The sequence below is a fragment of the Crinia signifera genome, chromosome 6 (assembly GCF_055691185.1).
Source record: "Crinia signifera chromosome 6, ASM5569118v1, whole genome shotgun sequence".
Lineage (NCBI taxonomy): Eukaryota > Metazoa > Chordata > Amphibia > Anura > Myobatrachidae > Crinia > Crinia signifera.
The window spans coordinates 130,757,136-130,775,534 of NC_139222.1; the positions used below are offsets into that span (position 1 = coordinate 130,757,136).

Genomic DNA, 18,399 nt, shown 5'->3' on the forward strand with positions numbered 1-18,399 from the left:
TACTGAAAAGTGCATTTATCAAGGTATAGAAAGAAACAGTTAATCGAAATATATAAACATGCACGTACAGCTGAGAATGCAATAAATAAAACCCATATGCTATTAGATAAAGACTAGCACAGTTGAGGATGCATCATTTTGCCTTCCCGTAGTGTGAAGAGTAGAGAATGGTGAAGTGAACTGCATCTGATGTTTGTGGCTGCCTGGATGGTTGAAGGCAGTGCCATGAGGATGAAGCCATGGGTTATTGAGAACAGTTGTTGATCAGCGTATTGCAGAAGGTCTTATCCGAGGGAGAGGTACTTTTATCTGCACTGTGGCAGGAGGACAGCAGATGTTTGCCACAGTAGGGAGTAGAGTGGATGAGCAGAAGACTGCAGAGATAATGTGAGCCAGGAATTAGCTCACATCCTGGAGGTGTTACAAGATGACACAAGGGGCTCGGCTGTTGGTGATCTTTTCCACTGGCTCGCCGTTGATCGCTTTTCGGATAACCTCTATTAACTATAGAGGAGAAAAAAATATGTTAATGCTGCTCTCAGAAATAGTATAATTTGGGCACATAGGGGTAGATTTATTAAACTCAGTGAAGTGATAAACAATCTGGTTTTTATCACCGGCCAATCAGCTCCTACCTGTCATTTTTCAAACCAAGCCTGTAACTTCACAGGTAGGAGCTGATTGGCCAGTGATTAAAACCAGACAGTTTATCACTTCACCGAGCTTAATAAATCTACCCCATAATTACGTACGCTTGACTTTGTTGTGGGCATGCTTAATTGGTCAAATTAAAACTTTAACATTTATTAATATGCAATAAATTGTCATATGATCAATCACATTAAAAAAAGGAAAAACATAGATCTCAATGCCAACATTGCATCAACATGTAGCATATAGAATTCCCCTGCGTACAAGACAGTAAGGCATGTCAGTATAGTATAGAGATGCAACTCTTGTAAACATTCAAAATATGTGAGCAATAGACACACGCTGAACAATATCCCTATGTTGCTACTACATATGCTACTGGTATCCTATTATCCAGTATGCATCAACTGCACTCTAGGGAACCACCATACAGCTGTCTTTGTATATACGATATGCAAATGTGATATAATAAATAAGCAACAATATGTGTGAGTGGTCAGCACTTGTGGTAAGCATACAACAGCCGTGTCAGGTAAATATCATTAGGAGCATGTGTCCAATTTTTGCACTTGGGTAGGTGTGTGAAGAAAAGGCCCCACAACTTTGGACTTTATAAACTGCTGCTTGCTCTGCACCAGTATGTATAAGCCTTTGTGGCAAGTGAGGGAATATATCAGGTCGGTTGTGTTGGGGCTGGAATAAGCACAGGGACATCTGCTGTCCGCTTCCTGTGGGACTGCCCTGTGCAGCACTGGGGCCAGTGCAGGGTATCAGCCTCTGAAGTGATATAGAGGAGTTTTAGGCAGCGCCCTTGGGTTGCAGTGATGATGCTGCTGTCTACTATGTACCAGGGTCATTGGTAAGAGATGAGCAATAAGGTCTGCAGGGGGAAGCTGTGTGCGACAGTAGGTCCATGGACTGGTTGCTATAGTGCTGCCCGAGAATTAGTGAAAGTGAGAGGGTTACCAATAGTACCTGTCAACGTCTGCTGTTGGACCACTGTGCTGTCCACACTGCGTGTTCCGGTGAGCAGGTTATTCCAGGTTGAGCCGCCGTGTGGCAGAAGTGTCAGACTGTTGTTTCACTGGGGGGCTTCTTCAGTGTCCTGAAACTCAGAGTGTCTGAGTGACATGAGTTCAGTGTACATGGGACTGATCTGGGAATAACCCGTTTAATTTTGTTTGCATCATAGACTGTGAAAAACCAATCACAGTGTACCAAAGGTTCTGGACTGTGACTTTAACCAAACAGGAATTAATTTTAAATACATACAGTTGCAAACTAAGCTCAACAGAACTCTGGGGGCGGGATGTACCAAGCAGCTGCGGAACATCTTACCGCGCTGATGCTTAACACATATGTACTAACCTATGCGGTGAGCAATGCAAAGGGCAGCTCTCCAAATAAGAACTCCGCTGCTGCTTGGACTTCCTCGTTTCTGACGGGGAAGTACAACTGCACATGTGCAGAGGAGCTGGCGGCAGAGGGGCATGCTGGGAGGGATCCACGTCAGATCCCTCACAGCAGTGCTGGGAAGAGAAGCCCATAGGCTTCTATGGGATTACACCAGATTAGAGCTGGCGTAACCCCCACAGTGAATCCCCGGCAGGAGGGACTTTAGTGCATGTCAAAATGCAATAAAAACAAAAAACTAGGTTTTTACCATATTTTTTGTTTAGTACATCCTACCCTAAGTGAGAAAAGGCGCCAGCAACTTGGATCACTATGGCTGATTTAGTCCCAGTGGCAGTCCTGATTGGGTCATAAATCCCAATTAAGGTCTACACATGCGCTAAACCATATTATGCACGTCTCATGATTGCACCGTGGCTCTGGTACACTGTGATCTGCAGCCTATGTGACAGATTGAAAATGCTTCAGGGCAGAGATGGAAGAGTTTCAGAATACCAGGGCATCCCAACCCCATTTTCTGTGTGTGGCCTTATATCGTAGTTCTGTTGGATATCCCGAGTAACCGGTGACTCAAAGGTCTGAAAGGTGAGGTTGATCACAAGATGCCTTCTGTGAGATTTGGATATTGTCGTACAGTTATGCATCAAAAGTACACGGCAAGATTTGCTTCCACCCATGACTAAAGCCCTCAGTCACCACGATCTACAATGTCACACTTCAAACTGAATAGTGCAAGTTATCAGTGTAATAGTCATTTCCCATTTTATTTCTGCAAATACAGTAAGACCACATTCTGAGTGAGAACGTTTGGCCCAGCTGAGTCATGCAGGACCTGGGGTGCTGTGAGGGACTATTTGGCACGAAATGAGCAAGAGTGTATGAGAACACATCTGTACATTAAAAGTGGATGAGGCCAGCACACATAGGCAGGGCCGTTTCTAGAGGCGGACAAGCCGTGCAGCAGCCCGGGGCGCTGCACTGCTTGTCCGCCTCTGTTAAACAGCCAGGGCGCCCGGCAATGTTTCCTGTAAGGTGCGCACAGGGGCACCACAGGAGAGGACAATACAGCAGAGGCGCAGCGGAAGGTCAGGTGTGCTGCTGGCTGCCTTAGCCTGCGCCTGTCATACTGTATGACAGCCAGCAGCACGATCCCCTCACCTGCTCTTCCCTCTCCTCAGCGCTGTGCTGCCCTGCCCTGTCAGATATTTTAGGCAGCGTATGTCATCGGCCCCAGCTTCCTGATCTAACAGGAAGTCACATGGTGCACACACACTGTGTGCACGAGGAGCCCTGCTCAACCTCAGCCCACTAACTAGTGAGAAGAGCAACAGCAGCAGAAGCCACCTCTTGGACACTCACAGGAGCAGAGAGGTCAGGCAAGTGCTTCTAAAAATCGGGGGGAGAGTGTCACATTAAGCTTCGTTTTTTTTTTTTGGGGGGGGGGGGGGGAGGTATAGGGACTAGGGAGAGTGTGTCATTAAGCCTGGGAGGGGGTCACATTAAGCTATGGGGAGCATACCTCCCAACTTGTGTCCGGATGAAATAGGGACACTCGCGCGGCGAAGCCGCGCGAGCGCCCGAAAAGGGGGCGGGGCGTATGCAAATGAGGGCGCGGCTTATGCTAATTAGCCGCGACCTCATTTTCATACGAGAATAGACGCTGTGCGCATGCGCACAGCGTCTATTCTACTAGATTGGGGGGTCTCCCAACTGCCACCCCCCGCAGCGGGACAATGCCTGCCGCGGGTGGGACGTCGGGACAGGACCCGAAAATCGGGACTGTCCCGACGGAATCGTGACAGTTGGGAGGTATGGGGGAGGGAGGGGGAGAGGGAGAGTGTCACAGTAAGCTTTGGGGTGGGAGGGGGGAGAGTGTCATTAAGCCTTGGGGGGGTCACATTAAGCTTTGGGGAGTGGGGAGGGAGCTTTGGGGTGGGAGGGCAGAGAGTGTCACATGAAGCCTGGGGGGGGGGAGGGGAGAGTGTCACATTAAGCTTTGGGTGGGAGGGAGAGTGTGTCATTAAGCCTGGGAAGGGGGGGGGGCACATTAAGCTGTGGGGAGGGAGGGGGGAGAGTGTCACATTAAGCTTTGGAGGGGGGGGGGGAACGTCACATTAATGTTGGGTGTGGATCATTTTCTTGACCACATTTAGGTCGACAGTCATTAGGTCGACCATGTTGGGTCGACAGGGGGGAAGGTCGACAGGGTTGTAGGTCAACATGGGTCAAGGTCGACAGGTGTTTAGGTCGACATGGTACAAGGTCCACAAGTAGTTAGGTCGACATGGGTTTTTCACTGTTTTTTTACCCGAATGTCGACATGGACACAGCTGGAGGTGAACCACAGCCCCTCGCAATGCTCGCTTCGCTCGTGATGCTTTGGGCACTATTTTATTCTCCCACCATGCCCTAGTGGATGGTAGGGCATGAAATACCGCCTGTCGGGACATGTCGGCTCAAAAACAGTAAAAAACCCATGTTGACCTAACTACCTGTCGACCTAACCCATGTCAACCTTGTCCCATGTCGACATAAGCACCTGTTGACCTTGACCCATGTCGACCTACAACCCTGTCGACCTTCCCCTCTGTCGACCCAACGTGGTCGACCTAATGACTGTCGACCTAAGTGTGGTCTACAAAACGACCGTATACCGTAATGTTTGGGGAGGGAGGGGGGAGAGTGTCACATTAAGATTTGGGGGGGGGGGGGGATGTCACATTAATGTTTGGAGAGAGAAGGGGAGAGTGTCACATTAAGGTTTGGGGGTGTCACATTAAAGTGTGGGGGGGGGAGAGTGTCACAATAATGTTTGCGGGGGAGTGTCACATTAAACTTTGGAGAGGAGGGGGTTAGTGGCACATTAAGCTTTGGGGAGGAAGGGGATAGTGGCACATTAAGCCTGGGGGGGGGGGGGGGGGTGTCACATTAAGGTTTAGAGGGGGAAGGGGAGAGGGTCACATTAAGGTTTGGGTGGGCGTGTCACATTATGGTTTACATTAATGTTTAGGGGGAGTGGGGAAAGAGTCACAGTAATATTTGCTGGGGGAGAGTCACAGTAATGTTTTCTGGGGTAGGGGGAGAATGTCACAGTAATGCTGGCTTGGTGGGAGAGAGTGTCAAAGTAATGTGTACTAGAGCTGACTTCGGCGACTGTCAGCGACTGTCAGCTCTTCCAGGTACCCCTCTGCCGTGCTGGCCCGCCGCTGATTCCCCCAGCTGAGAGCAGCTGTCAGCTATATCAGCTGGCTTGGAACCGCCGCTGCTACTCTGGCTCCCACAGTTCGGATCCCCCCAGCCGCCGAAGTCCCTGGCTTGTATCGGGGAATGGCGGGGCAGTCTCCAGTGTGCTCACTTAGGGCACAAAATTTATTTGAGCGACCACCGTCACTGTTGGGGGCAGGCTCGGCACCAGTACTGAGATGCTGGGCTTCCTTCTCCCAAGCTCTCCCTGCTTGCATCTGACATTGACACTGCAGCAGAGGGGACAGACATGCAGGCAATGGGGCACATTTATCAATGATCGCATTTACAATGCGATCTGGGCGGAATATTACCGCCCAGGATCGCATTGTAAAATGTGATCAAATCACTGGGATGTATCATCCGTGGCACTGCAGGGACAGGGCCCTGAAAGAAGCCCGTCCCTGTGAAGTGTATCATCCCTGGCACTGCTGCGCGCGCCTCTGCTGTATTGTCCTCTCCTGTGGTGACCCTGTGCGCACCTTACAGGAAACATTGCCGGGCGCCCTGGCTGTTTACACACATATGTGTGTGTATATATATATATATATATATATACACACACACACGTGTGTGTGTGTGTGTATATATATATATATATATATATATATATATATATATATATATCTGTATGTATATAAACATATGTATTTATATATAAATGTCACTGTGGGGGCATATATTTCTGTCACTAGGGGCATATGTGTGGCACTGTGGGGGCATATATTTCTGTCACTGGGGGCATATATTTCTGTCACTGTGGGGGCATATATTTCTGTCACTGTGGGGGCATATATTTCTGTCACTATGGGGGCATATGTGCGGCGCTGTGGGGGCATATCTGGCACATCTGGCACTGTGGGGGCATATATTTGTTGCACTGTGGGGGCATATGTGTGGCACTGTGGGGGCATATGTATGGCGCTGTGGGGGCATATATTTGTGGCACTGTGGGGGCATATATGTGTGGCGCTGTGGGGGCATATCTGGCACTGTGGGGGCATATTAGTAAACGGCATCAGTTGTGTAATTGCCATCACAGTGTGGGGTCTAATGGGCATCACGGTGTGCAGCGTAATGTGTAATTGTCATCATGGTCTGCGACATAATGTTTAATTGTCATCACGGTGTGCGGCGTAATATGTAATTGTCATCACAGTGTACGGCGTAATGTGTAATTGGCATCACGGATAAATAGTGTATAATGATTTAAGTAGCCTGTCATTGTTTGGCCTTGATCTGTGAGGCGTACTAGGTCATTGTGTGGCCTTCAGCCTGCCAACTTAAGTGGCGGTAACCAATGTCTGGTCATGCAGGTTGCAAAAGTGTGATGTAAGCTAATTGTTTGGTACTTATGTAATATCTGGGCTCCCGTTTTTCTTATGAGACCGCGTCCCCTCGCAGGGCTCGTTACGCTTCGGGCACGGTGGCTCGCTGCGCTCGCCACACTATATAAAATCAACTCCATGCGTAGTTGGATAGTAGGGGTATGAAAAAATGGGGTGCATTTAACATGGTAGCCCAGATAATACATAAGTACCTATTGTTTTCCTGCTAGACCACGCCCTTATATTAAACCACACCCCCTTTAAAATTATGCCACACCCCCTATTTCGGCGCGCGCCTCAGGCGCGCGCAATTTCTATGTTACCATGTTATGTATTGGGGGGGGGGGGGCGCATTTTTATTTCTTCGCCCTGGGAGCTAAATTGTCTAGAAACGGCCCTGCACATAGGGCAGTATTCAATGAGGCCAATTAGTCATGTTTCATGGCAAATTTGTGCTGTTTTCACTTTGGAAGGTGATATTTTGTGTCAGAAAGTGAATCACCCTATTCAACGTGCACTTTTCACTGTCTGCGATCAGTGAATGACGGACAATTCGCCATCAGATACGCTCCGCAATTCGCTGTGCTTTTTCAATGTGATTCGCCGTAAGTGTATTCAATCAGAAGATGGCGAATTGCTTTCTAAGTGATTTTCGCCGTGTGTCACTGTGTAGCAATCGCCATCTTTTCATGGTGAAGTGGAATTTGAACTTTTAAAATAATGTTGTTGTTTTTTTAAATTTGGTGTCAAAAAAAAAATAGGAATTTTATTCTGTGAAAGGGCATGCTATTTATATTCATGTGCTTACAGCCAGCAGGGGGCCGAGAGATGCTCATTACATATTCATATATTCACTGCTCCCGATCATTACATATGCACGATCGGGAGCAGTGATAGCGGCTCCTACCAGGTCCCCTGCTAGCTCTTCCGGGGGCCAGCTTGTGCTGCCTGGGTCCCGGGGAGCTCTCCTACCCCCACATACATTCTGGGGCAGGCAGGGAGAATTCCATCTCCCTGCCTGCCACCGTCCCCGCAGGTGTTAACATTCACCGTCAGGGGCAGCGAGCCCCTGGGGCATTGAATAGTGTGTCAGCGAGGGCTGGCAGCGAAGGCTCCAGCCCTCCGGAACACGGCGACTGTGCAGTGAATCCTAAATTGAATTCGCTGCACAGCGCGATTTGGCTCATTGAATACTGTCCATAGTCAGTGGAGATTGGAAAATTTGTGAGTACATATAATAAACAGATGTGTTTTTCAGAGAGAATTCAAAGATTTTAAGATTGGTAGTCTGAACGGGCATCACAGGAAATTTCGGAAGTGGCTAGTGGCACGGATTGTTGGTTAGGTAAGGTATCGAGCAAGTCAAGGTATTTTTAAGGTGGTGAGAGAATATTGTGATGTGAGAGTTCACATGCATATAGGGGTGATATTATTGAACATTTTGTGGTTAAGGGTGAGTGCCAGCGTAGGGATTTGCACAATAATGCAAGAGATTTGGAGTAGCAAGAGTGTAAAGCAGTGTACACCAAGATGTAGTTAAGCTGTCGGAGAGACAGCTACGTACATCCTGCCAGTTCCGGGAGCTGCTGCCAAATATACAGTGTAGCAAGAATATTCTTGCCTGCGCTGACTATTTGGCCAGGCAAGAGTACTGTGTACAAAGAGGGAGATTCAGGCAAACCTACTAAGGGAATTTGACGCTGTAGTTAAAATCGCTTCGGAGAATCCCCCAGTATGTGCACTCCTTAAGACTAGTCTTACTACAAGATTTCAGATTGATTAATTTAATTGTGATACATAGGAGATATAGATGCCAGATAACAGGAGGTTGCAGAAGTCAAGGTTGGAGGTAAGGAGAGATTATATAAGAGTTTTTGTAGCATGTTATGCTGGCCACACATCAGACCAACTTTTCTAAAACCCTTCAAGCCTCCAACCATTCAACTAAAACAGTTCCCCACACATCTAACCAACTTTTCTTCCAACCAGTAAACTTTTTTTTCCTTCTTTTAGTTCAGCCAACTTCTGAGGTCACATAAGTCTACTTCTGTTTTTTTTACATTTATTTTAATAAAATGGTTTAATTCCAAGTATATGAAACTGCTTCACACACCAGGCAATCTCCTCAAAGTTACATGTATCTGTTCAAATTGTTAAATGCAAATAATTTGCAACAATATTCCTCAGTGATGCAATATACACAATAGATTACCGTTTAAAAGATATTGCTCATTTTAGCCCTTCTAATACTCTTTTTACACCAAAATCTATGGTCGGACCCTGGTCTTCGAACACGGGAGTATCCAGGGTCTGCTGGGCGTTCCCAAGGCATTTCCCCTCACCTCCCCCAAGGCATTTCCCCTCACCTCCCCCATCTGCACTAGTAGATGTGAACGGGACTGCGAACTAGCAGTTTGCCTTGCCGGTTCACACTCAACGTATACACATGCGCAGAAGAAAAACATTGCTCCCCTGCGCGTACACGCAGTGGAGCGGGTGCACCTGAATAACCCCCTATGTGTGCAAAGTACCTTATATGTATAGTAAATAGGCAGTCACTTTACAACTGGTCTATTCACTATATAACTGGGATACCAGTACAGCTGTAATACAGATTGAATCAAATGGACACTACACACAAAGCGATTAAGGGGCATTTTCTAAGCAATCTCCCCAGATCGCTTAGAAAATGCACCTATGTCGCTTCATGTGTAGGGGCATAGTGATGTGCATCCCCACATTTTTCTTTTGCCCTGGCAATTTATATCTCCTCCCTATATGTCACACTACAACTCCCTATACACCACACTACACCTCTACACTACACTATGTCACACTACTATGCTACACTACACACATCCTATATGCACTACAGCAGTGGTTCCCAACCCTGGTCCTCAAGTACCCCCAACAGTGCATGTTTTCCATGTCACCCAGCAGGTGCACTCATTATTCAGACACATTTTAAAAGATTAACAGGTGGAGCTATTATGTCACCTGTGATTCTGTGTGGAGACCTGGAAAACGTGCACTGATGGGGGTACTTGAGGACCAGGGTTGGGAACCACGGCACTACAGTATACCGTTACACTACACACCTCTATATGCCGCCCTACAACAATACACTAAAATTAATTACATTATCTGTCAATGCAACAATTTTCCTCATCTGTCACAACATTTTTAAATGCAAATTAAGCTATACAATTGTGTGTGTAATATATACATATATATATATAAAAAAAAATATTTTTTTTGTTTATGAGGCACCACAAGTGCTTTACAGTGTACATATGGTACACACATATACTTTATATATCTTTGACTGGTTATGGCGGTGTAAATGTGTGTGCCGACTAATTTCATATATATATATATATATATATATATATATATATATATATATATATATATATATATTTATTATGTCACGATCCCAGATTATTATTATTACTGTGCCTCCTCACTGTTTCTGCAGTAACATCAGGACACTGTGCCCCCTCTCTGTCCCTAACCCTACAGTAAAATCAGACTACTGTATGTAACAAAACAGGGTCCCCCCCAAACCCCCCCCCCCCCCTTAGTGTGCCTTCTCCAGCAAGCTCCCCGCTAGACACATATTACACCCACATGCCTCAGTGTTGGACAACTGATACTCATCCTGTAGACAACTTTATTTACTTCATTAATCAAAACCAACAAAAAATGAATTGAAAGCATTTGTGGAACGGATACAACTACTAGCAAATTATAAGCGAGAAGAAACCAGCGCAGCTGGAACTTGTAGTTCCACAACAACTTGACAGCCTGCTCTCTACAGTTAAACAGTATTTAGGCACTGTGGTGGGGGGACATTGGGTTGAGTGGAAGGGGAGCAGTGAAATGTTAATTGGAGGGGGGCACTTGGCCAAATTAGGGGGTACACTAGGCTGAATGAGGAGGGACATATTGGACTGTCTATGGGTTTCTAGCAGGTTGGCAGTTAGATTGGGCAGTGGAGTGGTTGGTGAGGAAAGGGTTGAGACACTGGCATAGGTGGTCAGTGAGAAAGTGGGGGACACTGGACTGAATGGGAGATAGGGTGGGAGGGAGGATACTAGGCAGCCAGTTTGAAGGGAGCAGCCTTTACCTTGACAATACCGCCAGACCAGATCCGGGTGCCAGGACGCGATGCTGCAGTAGGCGGCAACACTCTAGTGTGTTCCGCAATTGTCTGTCAGTGTTCTTTGATCGGGCCGCAGACACAGCCCATCAAAGTTTCAGTGCACGGGGACAGACTGGGGGGGGGGCGGACCTGGGACAAACTGCAGGACACCCTCAGGACCCAGGACACCCCGGGACCCAGCGGTGCCTGCAGGACACTCCGGGACCGGCGCTGGTGACAGGGGACCCCGGGACTGATTACAGTTAACTACCACCACTGATGTTGTCAACTATGCTACAGTCACCACAAAAAGGTGACTGCGAGAGACAAGAGTAGGCGAACAATGCTGGCCAGTGTCCGCCTATGAATCGGGCATTTGGGAGACAGTTCTCCACACATCAGGACGATCAGCTGGGAAAAATTAAACAGGTTTGATTTTTCCCAGCAAGTTGGGCCGTTTTCAGCCTTTTTGCCCGTGTAGGAGCAAACGGCTGATAATCGTTTGCTCCCACACACTAGAAAGATTATCATTCCAACAAGCCAAAAGTTGGCAGGTTGGAACGATATCTTTCTGGTGTGTGGCCGGCATTAGGCAAGGAAGGGAATATAATGGCAATATTTGTAATTGATACTCATACTCTCTCAACTGTCTCTAGTTTCTGGTTTCTTTATTCTAGACATGTTTATTGCCATCCACCCGGACCAGCTAAGGAGCTTGTGGTATAGTGAAGATACAGTGCTCACACAAGCTCTCCCAGCTTGTGTGAGCAAAGTATCAGGTTTCAGACTTTTTACAAAAAAAACAAAACAGGAAAGCAACCAGTAGTTTTTTTTTTTTTAAATAAACATTTAAACCAGAATACCCAATAATGTGGTACATGGGGTTCATAGATGGAACAAGGATATTAGCTAAGCATGGTCTTCTACCGTTGCGTACCCCCATGAACACTTTATGCCCCAGTCCAACACTGGATAGTTAGAACCTTCCAACCACATTTACAGTTATGCCTAGCAATGACCCATCACTGATAAGATTATCAGGCCTGTTTGTCAATTGCATCCCTGGCAGGGATGTGGGACCATTTGTAGACAACAAGTAGATAGACAGCCATTAGGTCGACACCATTAGTTCGACAGTGTCTAGGTCGACAGTCAAAAGGTCGACATGGTTTTTTTCACTGTTTTTTGGCCAAAATGTCGGCACAGTCGACATGGACACAGTTTGAAGTGAACCGCTGCGCTCGGCACACTATTTTATTCTCCCACCACGCCCTAGTGGATAGTAGGGCATGAAATACTGCCTGTCGGCACATGTCGGCTCAAAAGACAGTGAAAAAAACCATGTCGACCTTTTGACTGTCGACCTAGACACTGTCAACCTAATGGCAGTGTCGACCTAATGACATGTCGACCTAAAAGCATGTCGACCTATTGAGTTGTCAAACTAATGGTGTCGACCTAATGGCTGTCTATCTACTTGTTGTCTACAAATAGTCCGGATACCCCCTGGCAGCATGCACCAACAGTTTTGCTATTTCTGTGGCATAGTTCAAGATCTGTACAAACTTACATCTTTTTCATAGGGAAATCCACCAAGTTCCAGTTTGGAGAAAACCAGTTTTCCATTTATCTCAATCTCAAATGCTCCTGAAAAAAAAAAAAAATGACCAAGAGAACAGATGAAAAAAAATAAGTAAGCCAATATTTGTAATCAGAGGATACTTACCTGTTCCTCCAGGGCGGGAGTCTATGGAGATATCAGGGAACTCCTCCAAAACAGCACTTGCCAGCTCTTCATAATGAGATTTAAACCCGCAGGGTTCACTACATGTAATGATGAGAACACACAAAATAAAATCACACGGAGTCTCAACTACCCCAATGCTCTAGTGATATATATCAGCTATGGTAATATGTTTAGCTGGATACATTGCTACTTACCAACATGGACTCAAGATGTACATATGTTATTCCAACACTAATGACAGCGAAAACACCTTTTATAGCTGTCCATGGTTTTAAAGTTACTCCCATGCACACCAAGGGTTGATTTTGCAGCCTTGCAAGTCCACCAGACACCACCCGCTGAATACTGGTACACCCGCCCCCCTCACACGGGCTGTGAATGGATCTTTACCAAACATCCATTCGCAGGCTGGGCGGGGGGACGCCCACATCATTCGATGGTTGCTGACCATCAAATGCTGCAGAAGGCCCACACACAAACACAACTAAGGCTGCTCTCAGGTACCCTTAGATATGTGTGGACATTCGTGATGAAGTGGACAGGCAGCTGACATCTGATGACGTTAGCTGCCTGCCCCCCGCACCCACGTCATGGCCTCACTTCCATGGGAACACCCAGTGTTTTCATGGGAATGCCACCCCATGCCCCCCACCCGCTGCCTTGGGTGCATGCACCCGGCATACAGGGCAGCCGAGAGAGGGGGGGAGCGGGTACAAATTACCCGGGCCCAGGCTTGCTGGGGGGGCCCCGCAGGGGCCCTGGTCTGACCCCTCCCTTTCCCCTCCATCCCTCCCGGGCAGCAACAGTAGCACACACTTCTACAGCATGTGCTGTGCTGACAGCAGGCTCAGCGTGAGTGTCTCACTGACAGCGTGAGAGGTCATGCTGAGCCTGCTGTCAGCACAGCACATGCTGTAGGTGTGTGCTGCTGCTGAGATTACAGTTTTTAGAGTTTTCTTTCACCCTCCTTCAAACATTTTGGGGGCGTGGCCTAAGTGCAGGAGGTGCCCACACCTCCCACACTTAGGCCACGCCTCAAAATTTTTACCGGGGCCCGGCATTCCTCTTGGCTGCCCTGCCGGCATACAATCTGTTCGCTGTGGCCACATGCGGCTGCGCATACACCCAACATCGGTCTCCGTGTGAACAAACCAGAATAAGAACCCAAGTCATAGTTAATTGGGTTGTTACCACCTGCAAATCTCCATACTGTATAAAATGGGCAGGGCTCCAGGATTCTCGTATCGCCTCACAATACATTTCAGCTAAGCTGAGTAGGATTAAATGGTATTTTTAATAGCGTGCATGTATTGTGTGGCTCAATATATGTAAAGGTTACAGCTAGTGATAGCATTTATCATTACTGGTGATACCTTACCAAGTGTTTGCAAGTGCAATGTGCAGAAATACTAAGAAAATACAAATCCATAAAAAAAAAAATGCTTTGTTATTTGATAAAAAGATTATAGCAAATTATTAAATATTAAGCTATTTAACAAATCATTATTTGTTAACATCTACACTGACTGTACTGGTGAGGATTAATGCTTCCCACTACAGACCAGCACCACTGTAGCAATAAAACCACCAAAATCAGAACGATCACTGGGTTAGGGCTTCAATACACAGCTCCCTGGTCACTTATGTACGTTGTGGTGATAAATGCAATGATGGCAGTTAACAGCCAAGGGGGTTGAAAACCTGTGTGACACATCACCTGTTATTCCACTGAACATGCTTGGACCTGTAGTTGCCCATGGTATGACTGACACTATACTTCCACAAAGGCTAGCCGCTAGCACGTTGTTTTTAGTGTGACTTGAAGAAAAAAAAATCATTTACAGAGATTTGTAAAGCAGCAGCATACGGCATCCCACCACCCTAGCAACAAGGACACTTCCACACGACTTCCTTAACCATATACCTGTAGTAGAATTATTAACTTTACAATATTTAGAAATAGCCATACTGTATATCTATTATACTGTAAAGATCAGTCTCTCCTTACCAATACTCCACTATAATACTAACAGCCATGTTACCAGCCTGAGTCCCACTCCCAGCAGCTGCTGCATCAGTTCCTTTACCCCTCCTCCTCTACATTACATTACACTTCCGCCCTCATTGCACAGTGGGACAGTAGGGAGAACCGAGCGGCGCGCACGCTAGGTCTTGAGTTTGCGTGCGTCAACCAAGCGGCTCGTCTCGTACGCTGCTTCTAGCTCCCTGCGCTGCTAGAGATGCATTACATACACCATCACATACTGGTGCTGCTGTTATGCTGCCTGGTACGGTGCCATGCGGGAATGCCGTTTTCTATAGTGAATGTTCAATGTTGTGCTATAATAACTAATATTTTTTTCCTCCCAATTGTCCCAAATCGAACAGTGGACGGAGTTCGTCCTGAAGTTCAAGTTGCCTTTTGACTGGAGTAGGTGGCCTTGAGCTGGCATACTTTCACTGTATGAATATTTTGGAGGTTTTTCTATTCTCTGTATTGTATTCTGAATATATGAGTAGTTATTTCACCTGTATTTTGTTGTAATGGATGCTTGTTTATTAAATGACAATGGGAAACTGGTCCAAAATAATGGTGGTCCAAAATTGAAAGAAACATTATTGCCATGGTACCCATTTTATATATGTTTCTAATTTGTTCACTCTGGTGGTGTGGAGGCTGTCAAATTGTTTATTGGTCAATTCTTGGACCCAATGTTGTTTGACCATGAGCTGTTTTTACAATTGATCTGGCTAACACTTAAAAGGAATTACTTCCTGTTTGATGGTGCGTATTACCTCCAGCAGAGAGGATGCGCGATGGGGTCTGCGGTGGCCCCGTCATTTGCTAACATTTTTATGTTTAAACAGGAGGAAATAACTTTTCTCAATGACCCGGCAATCAGTTGCCATCTTCGTCTATATACTAGATATATAGACGATATTTTCATTTTATGGACAGGGGGACAGGAATTGCTAACTAAATTGCTTGTAGACATCAATCAGGGCGAATCGACCATAAAATATACGGCTGCTTTTAGTGACACCAGCATCCATTTTTTGGATGTTGCGGTCACTATTTGCAATAATACCATTAGCACTGATGTGTTCTTTAAGGACGTGGATCGCAACACGTTCCTTATGTCGTCTAGCCATCATCCCCCAGCTCTTAAGCGGGGACTCCCGTTCTCCCAAATGATTAGGGTCAAAAGAATCATCAGTAATCCTAACGAAGTGGAACCCAGATTGGATGCTCTCATTGACAAATTTGTAGTTCGAGGTTATGATTTGAGCAATCTGCTCAAGCAAAAACAACAGGTCCTTAGGATGCCGAGATCTCAGCTGTTTATTCCCAAAAAGAAAAATGCTGCAGCTATTTTACCATGGGCAAGTACCTTTTCAGTAGCTAGCCCAGTTATTAAGCATGCTACTAATGCTTTGTGGCCCATTGTGAAGACGGACCCTGATCTCCCTGGTCTTAGAGTTGTGAGACCCCTAGCGGCCTTCCGCAGGGGCCCCAATCTCAAGGACCGACTTGTAAAATCTGACATCACAGGGATAGGTATACCTAGGCCACCTAATACTTACACTAAACCTGCAGGCTGTTACAGCTGTTTCTCATGTGAGACATGCAAACACATGATTGCATGTAAGAATTTCAAACATCCCCACACCAATAAAACTTATGACATTCGATCTGTCCTTACCTGCAGGACCACACATGTGGTCTATGCAATTGTCTGCCCGTGTGGTTTATACTACATTGGCCAGACAATAAGACAATTTCGTGACAGAATGGCGCTCCATCGGTCTGCCATAAACCTCTCTTTAAAAGGGAAGGATGTGGATCAGCCGGTGGCGCGCCATTTTAAATCTAAAGGTCATTCCATCACGGAGTTCAGGCATTTTATTATTGATCAGGTTGCAGATTCCATGCGGGGTGGCAACAGAGCCCTCAAGTTGTTGAAGAAAGAATCCGAATGGATCTTTCGGCTCAACACTATCTCACCCAAAGGATTAAATGAGAAGATAAACTGGAACAGTTTAATGTAATCTCCATTCATTTATGTATATAGGTGTACTTTCATCTTATGTTTATTATTATATTGCCTTTTCTTACATTGTTGTTGATTTGTGTGACTGTCCGGCGATCTGGCTCAGAACACAGTGGGTTACTGTTTTGTTCCCCTGTGCATGTGCGGGTCTCCGGCGGTTTCACAAGTGGATGGGTATCTTTTCATGTATTTTTTATGTAATTATTTTTTTCATGTATTTATAGTTTTGTTTTTTTGTTTGTTTTCCTAGACAGCCCCCAGTCTTTTTACTCCCCCGCTATTGGATGTCCTTTGTGCGGACGCTATCGTGGAGAGATCACCGGAGTTAGCTTCCGGGATCTGAGACGCAAGCTGGTAGTTGCCTAGCAACATTTCCCTGGCGTCCGTGACCGGAAGTACACAGTGACGACTTCCTGTCAGCGATTCCGGGACCGTGGCGCGGGACAGCGTGCTGGGAGGTTGTGAGTATAAAAATGTTTTGTGTTTATGTATGTGGTGCTGTAGGATTTGGGCTGAGGACGGGGCTAACACCTCGAAACGTCCCCAAACAATACACTTTTATTTGCATCTAATAACCGTCTCCTGAGTGCCGTTTATTTACCCGCTGGGGTATGTTGGACTGCTATATATATATATATATATATATATATATATATATTTTAAGAAAGCACTTACCCAACCTTGCAGTAGGAAAGCAGACAGACCAGCACTCGTTTTGAAAGAAATAAAGTGTATTGAAAAATCTTTACAACATTTTAAATAGCATCAAACAGACCCGACAGTCTGTTTCAACTGGATTCTAACCCGTTTTCCTCAGGGGTAAGTGCTTTCTTTATCAATTCTACTTGGACCCTGCACCATTGTTGCCAAAAGTTTCTTCTATTGAGTGCCGTTTTGGAAACCGTATGTGTGTGTGTGTGTGTGTATGTATGTGTGTGTGACGAAGTCCGTGTGACGAAACGCGTAGGGGCGTGGCCTGGCACTGATCGAGGTGTAGAGTGTAACCACTCCAACAAGACCGGAGTGTCTGCTTTACATGCTGTCAAAGCTGCGGTTGTCTGTAACCGCCTATACGGGTACGTGATTCATTACCTGCACTGAGCGAGTGGTTTTTAAAGGAATAAAGAATTTTACCTTTTGATACACGCACTATGGAGCGCTTCCTTTTCTTCTAGATTTCAGATTTTCCTCACTTGTCCAAGTGATTGTTTGGGAGCTGCCAGCCACGGAAGTGTGGTGTTAAGTGCATCCAACATTGTTCACCGTCCGGGACTTGTGACGTTCCTACATACAGCTAAGGACTTGCGCACTTTTCTTCTTATATATATATATATATATATATATATATATATATATATATATATATATATATATATATATATATATATATATATATATATATATACAGTTTGGAGGTTGTCCGGCACTCACTGTATGAGATCAAATGGCGTTGAGGTGCCTTCCTGATAAATATGTACAGACACAGGTATCCTGGGTCCTTTGCAGGGTCCCCTGGAAGGAGGCGGCACTCTCACGACTTGTAGAAAGTTCTTTACTCTTCACTGGCACACAGCACTTTCATCAAACGCACGTCCTGAGGAAAAGACCAATGGGTCTTGAAACGTAGACGCATGTTCTGAATTGTGCACTTTATGCTTTTATAATAAAATAATCTTTCTACAAGTCGTGAGAGTGCCGCCTCCTTCCAGGGGACCCTGCAAAGGACCCAGGATACCTGTGTATGTATATATATATATATATATATATATATATATATATATATATATATTTCTCTTTCAATGGTCCTGGTGACACAGCTCA

General features: G+C 45.9%; 2 protein-coding genes across 3 annotated transcripts in view; one reads left to right on the forward strand and one right to left on the reverse strand.

Annotated features, from left to right (window-relative positions):
* MIEN1 (migration and invasion enhancer 1) lies at positions 1–14,689 on the reverse strand. The gene is made up of 4 exons (XM_083147206.1): positions 14,535–14,689; positions 12,506–12,603; positions 12,350–12,426; positions 1–504 (listed from the first exon to the last, which is right to left on the reverse strand). Exons 1-4 carry the CDS (start codon positions 14,561–14,563, stop codon positions 421–423), a joined length of 288 nt encoding a protein of 95 aa, XP_083003332.1. The 5' UTR covers positions 14,564–14,689; the 3' UTR covers positions 1–420.
* Positions 14,171–18,399, forward strand: part of LOC146008182 (uncharacterized) — a 26,503-nt gene continuing 22,274 nt past the window's right edge. The window contains exons 1-2 of one of the 2 annotated variants that reach the window (XR_014444477.1): positions 14,171–14,814; positions 16,829–17,397. Coding sequence is in view for 1 of the 2 variants with exons in the window: in XM_083147200.1 (XP_083003326.1) it covers positions 15,239–16,576 (1,338 nt within the window). In the remaining variant the exon portion in view is untranslated. Of the gene's footprint in view, positions 17,398–18,399 lie in introns of both variants that reach the window. The other variant, XM_083147200.1, reaches the window with a different exon arrangement.

Coding starts and splice junctions, on each gene's coding strand:
- MIEN1 (XM_083147206.1), bottom strand. CDS start 14,563: ATGGCTGTTAGTATTATAGTGGAGTATTG. Junction 12,604..14,534: donor AGTATTATAGTGGAGTATTG/GTAAGGAGAGAC, acceptor CATTACATGTAG/TGAACCCTGCGGGTTTAAAT. Junction 505..12,349: donor GATTTCCCTATGAAAAAGAT/GTAAGTTTGTAC, acceptor TCTCCTCTATAG/TTAATAGAGGTTATCCGAAA.